General features: G+C 42.5%; 1 protein-coding gene across 1 annotated transcript in view; it reads left to right on the top strand.

Annotated features, from left to right (window-relative positions):
* gss (glutathione synthetase) overlaps positions 1–11581 on the top strand; it is a 114259-nt gene extending 102678 nt beyond the window's left edge. The window contains exons 12-13 of the mRNA XM_073062113.1: positions 310–499; positions 8930–11581. Of these exons, the coding sequence (XP_072918214.1) occupies positions 310–499; positions 8930–9053 (314 nt within the window). The 3' untranslated portion in view covers positions 9054–11581. The remainder of the gene's footprint in view (positions 1–309; positions 500–8929) is intronic.
* The last annotated feature ends 6830 nt before the right edge of the window (positions 11582–18411 follow it).

Raw genomic sequence — 18411 nt, 5'->3', positions numbered from 1 at the left:
TTGGGTATATTTAAAGTGGATGTTGATAGGCTCTTGATTAGTAAGGATGCCAATGGAGAAAGGGGACAAGGCAAGAAAACGGGGTTGAGCAGGATAATAAATCAGCCGTGAAGGACTGCTGGAGCAGATTTGATGGGCCAAATATCCTGATTCTGCCCTTGTGTCTTACGGTCTTTCTGGAGTTCTAGGGTGGTGGTTAATGGAACAGGGTTAATTACTCTGCAAGTAACGCACCAAAGGGCCAAGTGGTCTCCTTCCACACAAGTGATTCTGTGATTGTGTAATTCTCACTGTTCGTGTTGGTGTCAGGTAACAACATTTTCGGTGAAGAGCTGAAGCAGGTTCTGCTGAGCATTAAAAATGGATCAAAGCGATCAGCCTATATCCTGATGGACCGGATCAGACCACAGGCAGTGAAGAATTACCTGCTGCAGGCTGGCACGGCTGTGAAACTGAAGGAGTGTATAGTTGAATTGGGAACGTTCGGTGTCTATATCAGGTAAGGAGGTGTCCCTAACACTTTGACCCATTCTCACCTCATTGCCTCTCTGCTAAATCTATTGATTTAGCGTATGGTAGCCTGTAGGACAAGTTTCATTCTTGAAACTGATGCTCCAGTGAAGATCCAAGTGCTTACCATCTGTGTTAATCGTGACTCAGCCAGAATTACTCATCGAACCCAAGTCCTGAGGTTTCTCTTAGGAAACTGTCCCACACAGCTTGAGACCTCATTCATGGAGATAGCCACCTGTAACAGAGAGTGCTTGGTAAACACACTCCTTACACATGTGCATTTACCCACAGAAACATTGCCTTGTCATTCTGCTATCATTGCACTGAGTATACACCCTTCATTGTCTTCCCCCAGTATATTCTCATCACAGATCCTAAACCAAGCCGATGTGCGCAGGTTGGCTTTATTGTGCCTTTCCTGCTGTATATGGTGGAATATTCCATTTCTTTAGTAACGGGGGAAGTATAAATGTGTGAATCAAAATCAGGTTTATTATCACTGGCATGTGCCGTGAAATTTGTTAACCTAGCAGCGGTAGTTCAATGCGATACAAAATATAGAAGAAGAAAAAATAATAATGAAAAGTAATTCAATTACAGTGTATGTATATTGAATAGATTAAAAATCATGCAAAAACAGAAATAATATATATTTAAAAAGTGAGGTAGTGTTCACAGGTTCAATGCCCATTTTGGAAACAGATGGCAGAGGGGAAGAAGCAGTTCCTGAATCACTGAGTGTGTGCCTTCAGGCTCCTGTACCTCCTACAGTAACAGTAAGAAAAGGGCATGCTCCAGGTGCTGGAGGTCCTTAATAATGGATGCTGCCTTTCTGAGACACCGCTCCTTGAACATGTCCTGCGTACTTCGTAGGCTAGTACCCAAAATAGAGCCGACTAAATTTACAATCCTGTGCAGCTACTTTCGGTCCTGTGCAGTAGCCCCTCCATACCAGACAGTGATGCAGCCTGTCAGTATGCTCTCCATGGTACATCTATAGAAGTTTTTGAGCGTATTTGTTGACGTATCAAATCTCTTCGGACTCCTAATGAAGTATAGTCGCTGTTTTGCCTTCTTTATAACTGCATTGATATGTTGGGTCGAGGTTGGGTCCTCAGAGATCTTGACACCCAGGAACTTGAAACTGCTCACTCTCTCCACTTGTGATCCCTTAATGAGAATTGGTATGTGTTCCTTCGTCTTACCCTTCCTGAAGTTCACAATCAGCTCTTCCGTCTTACTGACATTGAGTGCAAGGTTGTTGCTGTGACACCACTCCACTAGTTGGCATACCTCACTCCTGTACGCCCTCTTGTCTCCATCTGAGATTCTACCAACAATGGTTGTGTCATCAGCAAATTTATAGTTGGTATTTAAGCTATGCCTAGCCACACAGTCATATGGAGAGAGCAGAGCAGTAGGAAGTTGAGGATCCAATTGCAGAGGAAGGTACAGAGGCTCTGTACCTTCTCAATCAGGATTGAGGGAATGATGGTTTTCAATACTGAGCTATAGTCGATGAACAGCATCCTGACATAGATATTTGTGTTGTCCAGGTGGTCAAAAAAGCCATTGAGATTGCATCTTCCATTGACCTATTTGCAATGGGTCCAGGTCCTTGCTGAGGCAGGAGTTCAGTCTAGTCATGTCTGACCTCTCAAAACATTTCATCACTGTTGATGTGAGTGCTATCGAGCAATAGTCATTAAGGCATTATTCTTCTTAGGCTCGGGTATAATTGTTGCCCTTTTGAAGCAAGTGGGAACTTCTGCTTAAGTTGAAGGTTCTGTCCACCCTCTTCCAGAGTTACATCCATGCCCGGGTGAATTGGAGAAGGAGCATGTGGTGTTCACGAGTACATTGGGAGATATCTGTGAACAGTGGGCCCTTCATGAGCTCGAATGTGTTACAGATCATTAATTTTAAACTGTAAATGGGTTATGAAGCTCTGATTTATTATAGAGTGTTTTTTTGGTGAATAAACTTTTGTAATAAAAAATCCAAGAGCTGCTTTACATTAAATGCACTGTGCAGTTGAATGTGGAAGTCCCAGCGTCATCACCACAATGTGATCATCACTGGAATCAGGTTTATCAGCACTGTGTCGTATGACATGAAATTTACTGTACTGCAGCAGCAGTACAGTGCAAAGACATAAAATTACTATAAATTACAAAATAAATAGAGCAGAGAAAAGAATGAAAGAAATGTTCAGAAATCTGATAGCAGAGAAAATAATTGGCAGTGGGTTTTCAAGCTCCAATACCACCACCTGGATGGTGATAATGAGAAGGCGCATGTCCCAGATGCTGAGGAAACTTAGTAATGGAAGCTGCCTTCTTTAGACGCCGCCTCTTGAAGGTATCCTCGATGATGGGGTGGGTTGCAGCCCTGATGGAACTGGGTAAGTCTAAACCCTGTGCATCATATTGCGATCCTATGCATCAGCAGCTCCATACCAGACTGTGATGCAGTCAGAATGCTGTCCATTGTTCGTTCGTTAGGTGCCTCTTCGTATGATGTTGGCAATCATATCCTCTTCATGACCATGATTCTTCCTGGCAAATTTTTCTGCAGAAGAGGTTTGCTGTTGCTGCCTTCTGGGCAGTGTCTTTACAAGACGGGTGACGCTAGCTGTTCACAATACTCTTCAGAGATTGTCTGCCTGGTGTCAGTGGTCGCATAACCAGGACTTGTGATATGCACCGGCTGCTCATATGATCATCCACCACTGCTTCCATGGCTTCATGTGACCCTGATCGGGGGCTAAGCAGTTGCTACATCTTGCCCAAGGGTGACCTGCAAAGGGAAGGAATGCCTTACACCTCCTTTAGTTAGAGACGTTTCTCCACCCTGTCACGCATTTGCACACCTGTAGAAGTCTTCAAGAGTCTTTGATGCATACCGAATCTCCTTCAGAAAAGGTGGCCTGTTTATCTGTGCAGTCAGTCAGATGAAGTACTTTACAATAATGCATCGAGTCTTTCTCTTGGACATGTGGCTTGATTTCGTCGTGGGTCCAGAAGACTTGGAGTATACATGGCTAAAATGCTATTGACATCACAACCTCTGTTATTGACAACTTAGCAAGTTCTGAAAGTCACACCATCCAGAGAAGTTTTCCACTGTTTTCTAACAGAACTACTTGCTCTTCTCCAATCCAAGTGAATGCAGAAGAGACCATGGCTGGAACTAATTGCCCTAAGATGAGCCTTTGATTAACCCATTCCGAAAGTTTCTGCCATCGGACAGGAGGTAGAGAATCCTCAGGTCCCACACCACCAGGTTCAGAAACAGTTATTACCGTACAGCCAATACACTGAACCAACGTGGATAATTTCACTCACTGCAACTCTGAACTGGTTCCACAACCTACAGACTCACTTTCAAAGACTTTACAACTCATGTTAAGCCAGCTGGTTGTGTAGTTGCATCAGCTCCAGACTTGGAGGCAAATGATCCCAAGTTCAAATCTAGTCAGCTCCTTGCACACTTACTATCTGTGCTGGGTTGAGCTAGCAACTCTGCCTCAAAAAAAAGTCAAATGCTATGGAAACGGCAAAAAAATGCTGCCCAATGTGCCAGAAGGTTACAACAATAACAACAAATATTCTTAGTATTATGCCTTCTTTCTGCACATCGGTTGTTTGGCTGTGTGTAGAAACATAGAAAACCTACAGCACAATACAGGCCCTTCGGCCCACAACGCTGTGCCAGACGTACTTATTTTAGAAATTACCTCTGGTTACCCATAGCTCTCTTTTTTTAAGACCTATGTACCTATCCAAGAGTCTCTTAAAAGTCCCTATTGCATCCACCCCCCAGTCGCCAGCAGTCCATTTCACACACTCACCATTCTTTGCGTAAAAAATAAATAAATAAATTTACCCCGACATCCCCTCTGTACCTACTTCCAAGCACCTTAAAACTATGCCCTCTCATGTTAGCCATTTCTGCCCTGAGGAAAAAGCCTCTGACTATCCACACAATCAATGCCTCTTATCATCTTATACACCTCTATCAGGTCACCTCTCATCCTTTGTCGCTCCAAGGAGAAAAGCCCGAGTTCACTCAACTTATTCTCATAAAGCATGCTCCCCAATCCAGGCAACATCCTTGTAAATCTCCTCTGTGCACTTTCTATAGTTTCCACATCCTTCCTGTAGTGAGGTGACCAGAACTGAGCACAGTACTCCAAGTGGGGTCTGACCAGGATCCTATATAGCTGCAACATTACTCCTTGGCTCCTGAACCCAATCCTCCATTGATGAAGGCCAAGACACCGTATGCCTTCTTAACCACACAGTCAACCTGCTTAGCTGCTTTGAGTGTCCTATGGACTTGGACTCTAAGATCTCTCTGATCCTCCACACTGTCAAGAGTCTTACCATTAATACTATATTCTGCCGTCATATTTGACCTACCAAAATGAACCACCTCACACTTACCTGGGTTGAATTCCATCTGCCACTTCTCAGCCCACTTTTGCATCCTATCAATGTCCCACTGTAACCTCTGACAGCCCTCCACACTATCCACAACACCCCCAACCATTGTGTCATCAGCAAGTCAAGACAAGTCATTTTTATTGTCATTTCAACCATAACTGCTGGTACAGTACATAGTAAAAATGAGACAACATTTTTCAGGACCATGGTGTTACATGACATAGTACAAAAACTAGACTGAACTACGTAAAAAACAACACAGAGAAAACTACACTAGACTATAGACCTACACAGGACTGTGTAAAGTGCACAAAAACAGTGCAGGAATTACAATAAATAATAAACAGGACAATAGGGCAAGGTGTCAGTCCAGGCTCTGGGTATTGAGGAGTCTGATAGCTTGGGGGAAGAAACTGTTACATAGTCTGGTCATGAGAGCCCGAATGCTTCGGTGCCTTTTCCCAGACGGCAGGAGGGAGAAGAGATTGTATGAGGGGTGCTCAAATTTACTAACCCATCCCTCCATTTCTTCATCCAGATCATTTATAAAAATCATGAAGAGATGGGGTCCCAGAACAGATCCCTGAGGCACACCACTGGTCACTGACCTCCATGCAGAATATGACCCATCATAAATTCTATTTTTTCTTTACTTTCCCGTAAATACCTGGAAGAAAATGAATCTCAAGGTAGTATATGGTGACATGTACATACCAATAATAAACAGACTTTTTTGAATTTGAGGTTACAGCAGGCATCAAAACTTGCTGCAGTTTGTGTGTGTTGTTTGAATTTCCAGCATTTGCAGATTTCCTCGTGTTTGCAGTTTTCTGTTGCTTTTCACATACAGTATTCATATTAAATGAATATTAACAGTCCGGAATCTTTCTGTATTCAGTTAATGGAATTTGGGCATTGCTGGCACAATCAGTGTTTGTGGTAAATCCCTCTGCCTTTGAGATGTTGTCATGAGGCAGGGATACTGAAGCCTGAAGAGCCCCATCTTCAACAACTTCTTCCCCACTCCCATCAGGTTCTTGAAATGACCCGAAAAACCCTAACACTATCTCAGACTACATTTCTTATTTTATTGTTCAAGTTTTGTATAATTTGTTAATTTGAGTTGCTTATAGAATATAAACAGTACAGACCCTACGGCCCACAATGTTATGCCGGCCTTTTAACCTACTCTAAGATCAACCTAACCCTTCCTTCCTACATAGCCCTCCATTTTTCTGTAATCCATATGCCTATCTAAGTGTCTCTGAAATGTCCCTAATGTATCTGCCTCTACCACCACCCCTGGGAGTGTGTTCAACACACCCACCACTCTCTATGTAAAAATTAAATAAATAAATCACCTTTTTTACTTTTTTCCAATCACCTTAAAATTATATTCCCTCTTACTAACCATTTCCACCCCGTGAAAGTGTCTGTGGCTATCCACTTAATTTGTGCCTCTTGTCATCTTGTTCACCTCCATCAAGTCACCTCTCATTCTCCTTCGCTCCATAGGGAAAAGCCCTAGCTTGCTCAACCGATCCTCATAAGATGTGCTCTCTAATCCAGGAAGCATCCTGGTAAATCTCCTCTGTACTCTCTCTAAAGTTTCTACACTCTTCCTATAATGAGGCGACAAAAACTGAACATAATAGTCCAAGTAGGGTCTATCCAGGGTTTTATAGAGCTGCAACATTACCTCATGGCTTTTGAACTCAATCCCCTGACTAATGAAGACTACCTCATCAGATCCTTTGTTGTCGTGTCTAAGTTTGTCTTGTCGCTACTATACTGTGTTGCCAATGCTAAAGAGCTAATTTTCATGGCATTTTGTGTGTGTGTGTGTGTGAGAGAGAGAGAGAGGGAGATTCCCAACCTTGCTAATGCCATGAACCCCGACCATTAACCGAAGGTTCTGTGGACCCCAGCTTCAGAACCTATGACAATGAAGTTAAGAAAGGGTCTATTTTACCAACTTGAACTGCTGCTGTGTATAGGAGGTACAGTTCACACAGCGCTGTTCAAAGTACACGTATGTCACCATAGACTACCAATGTGCAAAAGACAAACTGTACAAATACAGAAAATAATAATATTCACACAAAATGCTGAAGGAACTCAGCAAGCCAGGCAGCATCTATGGAAAAGAGTAAACAGTTGATATTCTTTTCAGGACGAGACCCAAAATAATAATATTATAATAATATTAAATAAATGGGTAATAAATATCAAAAGCATGAGTTGTAGAGTCCTTAAAAGTGGGCCATAGGTTGTAGAATTAGTTCAGTGTTGGTGTGAGTGAAAATATCCATGCTGGTTCAAAAACCTGATGGTTGAGGGGTAATAACTGTTCCTAAACATGGTGGTATGGGAACTAAGTACCTCTGTCTAATGGTAGTAGCGACAAGAGAGCTTGGCCTGGATGATGGGAGCCCTTGATGATGGATGCTGCTTTCCTGTGGCGACATTTCTTGTAGATGTTCTCAATGCTGATGAGTTTGATCGGCTGGGCTGTATCCACTGCTTTTTATAAGCTTTTCTGTTTGTGGCTGTGATGCAACCAGTTATGGTGCATCATGAACACAAGAAAATCTACAGATGCTGGAAATCCAAAGCAACACACACAAAATGCTGGCGAAACTCAGCAGGTTAGGCAGCAACTTTGAAAACGAGTAAACAGTCGATGTTTTGGGCTGAGACCCTTCATCAGGATGTTATCTGGTCGTCTAAAGAAATTAGAAATGTCTACATTTAGTACACAATGTCCTTCAGGGAAAGATATTAGTGATAATTATCTTTAACTGCTTCCTCTGTTCAAGGGGAGGAGAGGGATGAATAATAAATATTGGCTTTGCCAGGGAGACCCACGTGATATGAAGAAATAAACAAAAAGATTAAAAATTTGCTGTACAGGAATCGCAGTTTTTTTTTTCTTGCTCTCTTTGAAGATGGAAGCGATATGAAGAAGATGGCGAGAATAGAGCAAGCCAGCAGACCTGGCTTCTATGGAAAGAGAAACTGTTTAAGGCGGAGATTGATAGACTCTTGATTGGTCAGGCATCAAGGGATAGGGGGAGAAGGCAGGAGGAGATTGGGACTGAGAGGAAAATTGGATAGCCATGGTGAAATGGGTCAGACTCAGTGAGTCAAATGGCCTAATTCTGCTTCTATATTTTATGGTCTTATTAAGGACCCAGAATCACACCATCCAGAACATGCCCTCTTTTCATTACTACCTTCAGGTGCTTGAAGATGCAGACTCAACATTTTAAAAACAGCTTCTTTCCCCTCTGCCATCAGATTTCTGGATGTTCTATTAACTCATGAATACTACTTCAATATTTATTTCTTGCATTTTCATGTTTTATTGTAACTTTAGTAATTTTCATGCCGTACACAGTACTGCTACCTCAAAAACAACAACATTTCATGATAAACACTCAGACCACTCTATTAGTCTGCAAATATCTAATCAGCCAATTATGTGGCAGCAACTCAGTGCATATAAGCACACAGACATGGTCAAAAGGTTCAGACCAAGCATCAGAAGGGGGAAGAAATGTGATCTTGGTGACTTTGATCATGGAATGACTATTGGTGCTAGACAGGGTGGTTTGAGTGTCAGAGGAGAATGGCCAAACTGGTTCAAGATAACAGGAAGGTGACAGTAACTCAAATGACCATGCATTACCACAGTGGTGTGCAGAAGAGTATCTCTGAATGGACAACATGCCAAAACTTGAAGTGGATGGGCTAGAACAGCAGAAGATCATGAACGTACACTAGGTTTTGAAGGTACTTAATAAAGTGGCCTTTGAGTGCATGTCAGTGATAATAAGCAGGATTCTGATGAGTTAATGTTTCAAAGACCAGACTGAGTGACTTGGGGAGAGAGTGCGAAATGGCATCTTGTGAATTCTTGACCTCCTGTGCTTACTTACATTAAATCTTCATTTTCTCACTTGTAGGAATTGTAATAAGATGGTGATGAACGTATGCCCCGGGTACTTGCTTCGCACAAAGAGCACGGAGTTTGCGGATGGAGGCGTGGCTGCTGGAGTGGCAGTTCTCGATACGCCGTACTTCATCTGAACCACAGGTGTCCTGGCGTGTATGTGCAGACTGCTGTGGGAATTCAGCAAGGACTTTCCCACCCTCCCTGTTGGGTGGAAGGAGGGCAGAGGTGATGATGGCCCTTCAACCAGTAATTTACTGAAGGATTCAGAATCTTAATTTTAAATAAAATGGACCAATCAAATCGATACAATTTAGAACAGCTGGGCAGCACAGTAGCATAGTGATTAGCCTAATACTTCTATAGTGCCAGCAATTCCCGCCACTGTCTGGAAGTAGTTTATATGTTCTCCCTGGGACCATGTGGGCTTCTCCCAGTTTCCTCCCTCATTCCAAAGACATACAGGTTAGTGGGTTATTTAGTCATATGGGTGTAATTAGACTGTGTGGGCTCTTAGGGCCAGAAGGGCCTGTTACCGTGCTGTTTCTCGAAAAATCTAAAAAACTGAAGTAAAGAGTCAGATGTCTCTGATTGTTAACAGGGTTGACAGTGTCTGAAAAAATGAAATGTTACTCAGGCAGCATTGATAATTGCAAGTTATTACCCCCAGGTATGTCACTGGGATTTCCACAGTTTGCAACACACACACACACACAATGCTGGAGGAACTCAGCAGGTCAGACAGCATCAAGATTAACCAGGCAGAGAGAGAGGGATGATGGCATGAACATTGATTTCTCTAGCTTCTGTTAATTTTTCCTCTCCCACTCTTTTTTTTTCATTCCCCTTTCTGGTTCCCCTCTCACCCCTTCTGTTTTCCTCATCTGCCCATGACTTCCCTCTGGTTCCCCACTTCCTTCTCTTTCTCCCATAGTCCAGTGTCCTATCATATTCCTTTTTCTTTAACCTTTCACCTCTCAACTTGTACCCCTTCACACACTTTGTGTGTATGTGCTGATTTATGGTTGCCTTTCCCTTCTAACGCCTTCTGCTATTTCTGCAAGGAAATAAGTTTTTAATTTGCAATTTGTTGATAATATTGTATGTACCCAATGACACTGACACCTCTGTGTGCTCTATAACATGGCCTACCTTCAGATCAGTTTTGTTTTTCAATAAGAGTATCTTCCCTGCCTAACCTAATCAAATATTTTGACCATATCCATAACCTGGTTACCAATTTCAAAGGGATGATTCAAAATGCTGGAGAAACACAAGTCAGGCAGCATATGTGGTGCACCTGAGTTCTTGCCCTGAAATACTGACTCTTCATTCTTCTCTTTAGATGCTGCCTGACCTGCTGAGTTCCTCCAGTATTTTGTTTGTTTTACTCTGAATTTTCAGCATCTATTGATTCTCTTGTGTTGAAAGAGTTGATTTATTTTTGTGTAAAATGTGATTTTAAAATGAATCGCAATGAAGTCTATTATTAGATAAGCAGGATTTAGCAACTCTATGTACGTAGACTTACAGAACACTAACGTTTTAAATTTGAACCAATTGACCCTTTCGCAATTGTACATCTAACTAATTGATGTGCATTACTACATAGATCTTAATACCATGATGTGCTGCTTCAGTTAGCTGTGGTCCCTATTATACATACCCTCTGTACTGGAGTGCATAAAGGGTTGAAACTGCACCTGAAGGTCTGGAGCTTACTGAAAGGGTGATGCAGGTCTATGAAAAAGAAAGTAACTTGTACAAAAGACTGCCTAATGTTCACCTACCAACCTGGTAACCAGTTGATTCAATGACGGTTAATTCTATTTGCTTTTTGTGCTCCAAGCCTCCTCACTTATTTTAAGAAATGGTAGTGAAGCAGTTAGCATCTTTGTCCCACAGCTCCGGTCTCATCCTTGGCATCTTAAATGCTTTTTGGCATTTGACTTTTAAACAACCTTTCCTATTTCAGACCAAACTCCTGAAGATATTAAAATGTAACTATGGGGATCTCCAGCAACAAAAACAGACCATTCTGCCCAACTAATTGAGCTTAAATCTTAACTCTTATTTTCCTTCAAAATTGTTTCTAGATTTTTAACACTTTTTCTTGTTATTGTTAATGTTATTGGCAGCCGGAGATTTTGTTCTGCTAGCACAAGCAGCCTTCACTTGTGACTGGGTACTCTGATAAGATATTGCATTGAAACTGACTCTAATCTCCCATCGCAGATGTCTTCCTGAAAAGATCAATTGCGGCTGTTCGATGCTAGATTAGCCAGCACACTGGCTGAGTTAGGAGCAGCTTTTCTAGTCTGAACTATAAAGGATCTTTTTGTTGATCTTTTTGTACGTAGAATTGAAATTGTTTAATTTTTTTGGAATGTGGGTCTCAAAATTACCTAAACTTACTGTACTGTGATCTGATTACCTGGATTCTCTGATAGACCAAAGTCCTGTATACAAGTGTACCAACACTCATTGTGTTCTGACCACCATTGTGATTCATCTAAATTTATTATTTTATTGAACAACATAAGTGTTGCTCTCCTTGATTATTGTTTCATCTACTTATCACTACTGTGGTAAAGAATTTGCTTCTGAATCCCTTGATTAGGAATAAATCATTGCAAAATGAATTGAAAATAAATTCATAACATAATTATTGAATTACTTGTGAAATGATGTAACCAGATTGAATTTAATAGTCATTTTTATAGTCATACAACAGCACAGAAACAGGCTATTCGGCCCATCTAGTCCATGCCAGACCAGTTAACCTGCACACGGACCATAGCCCTCCATACCTCTACCATCTAGTTACCTGTGCAAACCTCTCAAATGTTGAGCTGGCATGCACCACTTGCCTGGCAGCTTGGTCCATGCTCTCACGACACTCTAAATAAAAGAGTTTCCCCTCATGTTCCCCTTTAAATGTTTACCTTTCACCCTTAACCTATGACCTCTAGTTGTAGTCCCACTGAACCTCAGTGGGAAAAGCATGCTTGCATTTACCTTACTTATACCCCGTACATGCTTGCACACACTTTTTACACACACGCAGAGGCGTGCGCACTCACACCAACACAGAATACGGTCAAAGTGTGATGCGAGGGTATCCGCCCACTTCCACATTCCTTCAGAGTGAATGTATTTCTCAGATGATGTGACTAAGTTTCAGAGAGCATTTTAATCTCACCTCCGAGCTAATGATGGCAGCCTGACCTTGCGTCAGAGTTGGCCCACAGCAGTGTCCTGGATTTGCAGCATTGCCTGTGAAATGCTGGGAAAGGAAAGCTATTCAATGACTTTCAGCCTTGCAGAGGAGATCAGTGTTGCATCAGATGATCTGAGTGAAAGGACTCCTATCCGTGACCGTGCATTATCCACACTGCTGAAAACTGTCCAGTGGGTGCCAGAGTCACCCAACACTTCACAATGCCTTCAACAACAATTCAGTGGTTTCCAGATAACATCCAATGAATCGTAGGTATCTATTTCCTATGGAACCAAACTTATGAATCACAAGAGCAAACACGAGGAAATCTGCAGATGCTGGAAATTCAAACAATACACACAAAATGCTGGTGGAACGCAGCAGGCCAGGCAGCATCTATAGGAAGAAGCACTGTCGATGTTTCGGGTCCTGACGAAGGGTCTCGGTCCGAAACGTCAACAGTGCTTCTCCCTATAGATGCTGCCTGGCCTGCTGTGTTCCACCAGCATTTTGTGTGTGTTGTTATGAATCACAATCAGTTTTTTAATCACTGATATACTACACGTTGTTAAATTTTGTGGCAATATATAAGAAGAAATACATATTTAAAAATTAAATAAATAGTGCAAAAAGAGTGAAGTGGTGTTCATGGGTTTATTCAGAAATCTGATGGTGGAGGGTAAGAAACTGTTCCTGAAACTGAGTGCGTGTCTTCAACCTCCTATGCCTCCTACTTGATGGTAGCAATGAGAAGAGAGCATGCCCTGGGTAGTGAGGTTCCTTAATGATGGATGCTGCCTTTTTGAGGCATTATCTCCTGATAGGTCCGCGATGGTAGGGAGGCTTGTGCCCATGATGGAGCTGGCTGAGTTTACAATTGTCTGCATCTTTTTCTGATCTGTTCTTTGGCACCTCCATACCAGATGGTGATGCACCCAGTTGGAAATCTCTCCACGGTACATCTGCAGAAATTTGAGTGTCTTTGATGATGTACCAAATCTCCTTAAACTCTTAGTGAAATATGACTGCTGGCATGCCCCCTTTGTAATTACATCAATATATTGGGCCCAGTCTAGATCCTATGAGATGTTCACACCCAGGAACTCAAAACTGCTCACCCTTTCCAAACTCACGGAAGGATTTAATGTCTGCTGCAGAGCAGAAGATTGGTCTGTGTGGCACCAAAGGTTGATGAAATATCATCTGTTTGGGAGTTATAAATTTAAGTTGTCCTACTGAAGGTAGTACTGCACTGTCAAGGCTGCTGCCTTCTGGGTGTAGCTTTTTGTAGAAATTCATGTTCCCATTAATTAGATGGAGCTTGAACAGCAGCCATTCAGAGGTGAAATATAAAGATGTCATCACCCAGGTCCAGGAAAGAGCTTCAAAAATCAGTGCTTCATAGCCGTTTTTTTTTCAGAGCTTGAACAGCAGCCAACTGGTGTTTGAGATTAATTGGTAAGGTAAAATAAAAATAAGATGGGAGCTAGCAGAATGGCCATTGTTGGAGCAGGACAGTTTTAGAGTGGGGAAACTTATGGCTTTGGCTGGATAGACATAGGCATATTAAGTCTCTGGTAAGCACTTTGTTGCTCATTCTTCATCTGTTAGTGTATAGTTAGAGCAGTAAGAATGGCTCCAAGGGCTGTGTTTTGTTCTTTGTGTGAGACATGAGAATTCTGGGAGACCTACAGCCTCCCGGATAACAATGTCTGTACTAGGTGCTTCAAGCTGCAGCTCTTCAGAGAAGGTGTTAAGGAGCTGGAGCTGCCACTCGATGACCTTCAGATAAGGGAAAAGAGGAGATGATAGGTAAGAGCTACAGAGAGATAGTCATCCCTATGTTGCAGGAGGTAGGTGAATCGGCGAATGTCAGGGAAGGGAAATAAGTAGCTAGTACAGAGTAACCCTGTGCCTGTTCCCCTCAATAACAAGTATACAGGTTTGAATACTGTGAAGGGTGAAGACCTACTGGGGATGGGGGGTGGAGGTGGTGGTGGTGCCACAGTGACAAGGCTCTCACTGTGGCTCAGAAGGCAAGGGGGTAGAGGAGGAATGCAGTGATGATAGGAGATTCCATGGTTCAAGGAGTAGACAGATGAGACTGAGAATGTGATAGAGAGACCCAGCTGGTATGTTGCCTCCAGGGGATGTCTTGGATCATATCCACAATATTCTAAAGGTTGGGGGTGTGGGGATGAACAGCCAGACGTCATGGTACATATTGGTACCACTGACAGAAGAAGATAAAGAGAGGAGGTCCTAAAGAGAGAATTTAGAGAGCCGGGTAGAAAGCTGAAAAGCACGGCCACCAGGCTGACAATCTCTGGATTGCTGCCAATAAGGGTAACAATAGGATGACTTTGTAGATGAATGTGTAGCTGAGGAACTGGTGCGGGAGCAGGGTTTCAGATTTATGGATCATTGGGATCTCTTCTGGGGAAGGTATGACCTTTACAAAAGAAATGAGCTACACCTGAACCCAAGCGGACCAATATCCTTGTGGGCAGGATTGCTGGAGTTGTTGGGGAGGGTTTAAACTAATTTGGCAGGGGAATGGGAACCAGAGTGATAGGGCTGAAGATAGGGATATTGGCTTACTAGCAGAGTACAAGGTACGAAGTAAAATTTATTATCAGAGTACCTACACGTTACTACATACAACCCTGAGATTCTTTTTCCTGTGGGTAAACTCAGCAAATCTATAGAACAATAACTGCAACCAGGATCAATGAACAACAAACTGTGCAAATGCAAAGAGCAATAAATAACCAGTATGAAATGAAAGCCCATGAAATAATAAGATAAAGAGTCCTTAAAGTGAATACCAGCAAAAGAATGTGTAGTTATTCCCTTTTGTTCAAGAGCCTGATGGTTGAGGGGTAGTAACTGTTCTTGAACCTGGTGCTGCATTGTCCTAAGGCACTTCTACCTTCTACCTGATGGCAGCAGTGAGAAAAGAGCATGCCTGGGTGGTGAGAATCTCTGATGATGAATGCTGCTGTTCGGCAGCAATGTTTCATGTAGATGTGCTGAATGGTTGAGAGGTAGTGTATAGTGAAACTGTCAGGAAGGACAGGCAGATGAGATAGGACAAGACAGTAGAAAGTGGGATAGATTGCAGTGTAACAAGTGGACAAAATTGAAAAGGGTGACAAATATAGGACTGAAAGGATTATATTTGAATGCACACAGTACACAAAATAAAGTTGATGAAATTGTAGACCAACTAGAGATTGGCAGGTATGATATTGTGGGAATCACGGTGTCATGGCTGAAAAACAGTTGTAGCTGGGAGCTTAACATCCAAGGATACACAATTTATTGAAATAATAGGCAGGTAGGCAAGGAGGAGGAGTGGTTCTGTTGATTAACAAAAAATGAAATCAAATCCTTAGAAAGAGATGATGTAGGAATGCAAGATGTAGAAACCTTGTAGGTAGAGTTAAGAAACTGCAAGGGTAAGAAGATCCTGATGGGAGTTACATACAGGGCTCCAAAACATAGCCAGGATATTGTCTACAAATTCAGATTCAAATTCAGTTTATTGTCATTTAGAAACCACAAATGCAATGCATTTAAAAAATGAGACAACATTCCTCCAGAATGATATCACAAAAGCACATGACAAAACAGACTACACCAGAAAATCCACATAACGTTTGGCAATCCCCAATCCAGAGTCAGGAGAGGCAGCTGCATATTAATATCGCGCTACCATCTTAGCGCGTTCCCCAGAAAGGAGCCCCAATTCCGCCAGACAAAACAAGACCAAAAACTAAAGCTACAAGACCTGCACAAAACCACATAGTTACAACATATAGTTACAACAGTGCAAACAATAGCATAATTGATTTTTAAAAAAACAGACCATGGGCACAGTAAAAATAGTCCAAAGATGTTAAAAGACTATAAGTTCAAAAGAAACCACCACATAGTTTTCACAAGTCCTCAGGGTCCCGATAGACTCGTCATCCCACGCTGGCGGCAGAAGGGAATACCCCCGCTATGGACTTCCACGGCGCCGCCTGACTCAGCCTCACGGACGTAGCACACAATGAAAGCTCCGTCGAACCCAGCCTCATAGACACAGCGGACTCTGAGTCCGTCGAACCTCCGAGCCTCCGACCATCCCCTCCTGCACAGCTTCTCCGAGCACCATCCTCTGCCAAACGTATTAAGATGCCCCCGCCAACGGCCATCGGCAACGCGACCCAGAGGACTGGGGGTCTGTTCTTCCCAGCAGAGACCTGGACCTCACAGCAGCAGCAGCAACGAAGAAGGTCTTCCTGGAGATTTCCAGATGTTCCTCCGTGCTCCCACATCCGTTTTTCATCCAATTATGATTGCGCACGGCACCCCGCTTCACAAATAACGGATAATCAGCTCCGGAGTGGCCGCTGCAAGCTGCGGCGCGCCGCCATCTTGGATTACAGCGGGAAATAGAAAAAACAAGTTAAAAAGGCAATGTTACATTAGATATGGGGAATTTCAATATGCAGATAGACTGGGAAAATCAAGTTGATGCTGGATTCTAATAGAGAAAATTTGTGGAATGCCTCTGAGATGGCGTTTTGGAGCGGCTTGTGGTTGAGCCCACTAGGGGATCAGCAATTCTTTTTTTTCTTTTTTTTAAATTTTTTTATTAGATTTTCAAAACATTTTACAAAATTAAAAACCCCAAATCCCAATGAGGAGCATTAATACAGAGCAAGGTTAAGCATATAATAACAATATGCTACAGAGGAAGAGAATTTAACAAAAAAGCACCTAAATTAAAGACAAGTGAGCTTAGTGTCCTCCCCAAACCCCACAACACAAGAAAAGAAAACAACAATTCCAGACCAACCACCACACAGTATAGAGAGTATAAGTCCGGTCAGTCAAACTCCCAGACTGTGAATACACTTAGCAACAGAGGATAATAATGCCTACTACCACGGGATCAGCAATTCTGAATAAGCTGTTGTGTAGATCTGATTACGGAGGTTAAGATAGGGAACCGTCAGGTAACGATGGTCATGATATGATAGAATTCACCCTGTAATTCAAGAGGGAGAATCTAAAGTCAGATGTATCAGGATTACAGTGGAGTAAAGGAAAACACAGAGGCACGAGAGAGGAGCTGGCCAATGTTGATAGGAAGTGGAGACTAGCTGGGCTGACAGCAGAACAGCAATGGCTGGAGTTTCTGGGAGCAATTTGAAAGGTGAAGGATAGGTGCATCTCAAAGCGGAGGAAGTATTCTAAAGCAAACATGAGGAAATCTGCAGATGCTGGAAATTCAAGCAACACACACAAAATGCTGCCTGGCCTGCTACTTTCCACCAGCATTTTGTGGGAAGTATTCTAAAGGCAGGATAATGCAGCTGGCTGTCAAGGGAAGCCAAAGCCAATGTAAAAGCAAAAGAGAAGACATATAATAGAGCAAATAATATTAGAAACAATACCAAAAGTGTTTTTTTCAGATATAAAAAGCACAATTGAAACCATCCTGACCAACAGTGCTACAGTGTGGTATGCCAGTTGCACAGCCGCTGAGCGACAAGACCTGCATCGTGTGGTGAAGGCGGCCCAGCGAATTGTCAGGATGGAGCTCCCAGGACTGGACACCATCTATTCCAGCAGACTCAGGAGGAAAGCAATCAGCATAACCAGAGACACCACACACCCTGGCCACTCCCTGTTTGACCCGCTGCCGACCAGCAAAAGGTTCAGGGCACTAAAAACCAGAACAAATAGACTGAGGAACAGCTTCTACCCCAGAGCTGTGGCCTCCATCACACCACTCCCACAGAACAATGACTGAAACACATGCACACACAAGGACTCAAATACTTGCACTAATGGCAGTTTGTGCATTGCTGTGATATTCTGGTGCTGCTGCAATTTATTTTCTGCTACTTATCTATTTAATACTGTGTTTCTATTACTGTCTTGTTTTTATCTACCACTTTATTTAATTGCCTGAGAGGAAGCCAAACAGAGTTTCATTGTATCTATGTATAATGACAATAAAGATCGATCATTCATTCATTCATTCATAAAAGGGAGGCAAGAGTAGATATTGGAGAAGGAAATGGGAAATGAACATTTTGCATCAATCTTCACTATGGAAAAGATTAGTGGTATTCCAAAAGTTCAAGAGTTTCAAGGGGTAGAAGTGAGAGCAATTGCTATCACTAGGGTGATGGTGCTTGGGAAACGGAGAAGTCTGAAGGTAGATGAGTCACCTGGGACTGATGGACTACACCCCGAGGTTTTAAAAGAGGTAG

Source organism: Hemitrygon akajei, chromosome 11 (genome assembly GCF_048418815.1).
Source record: "Hemitrygon akajei chromosome 11, sHemAka1.3, whole genome shotgun sequence".
In the NCBI taxonomy this organism is placed as follows: Eukaryota; Metazoa; Chordata; class Chondrichthyes; order Myliobatiformes; family Dasyatidae; genus Hemitrygon; species Hemitrygon akajei.
This window is presented reverse-complemented; position numbering and strand designations above follow the sequence as displayed.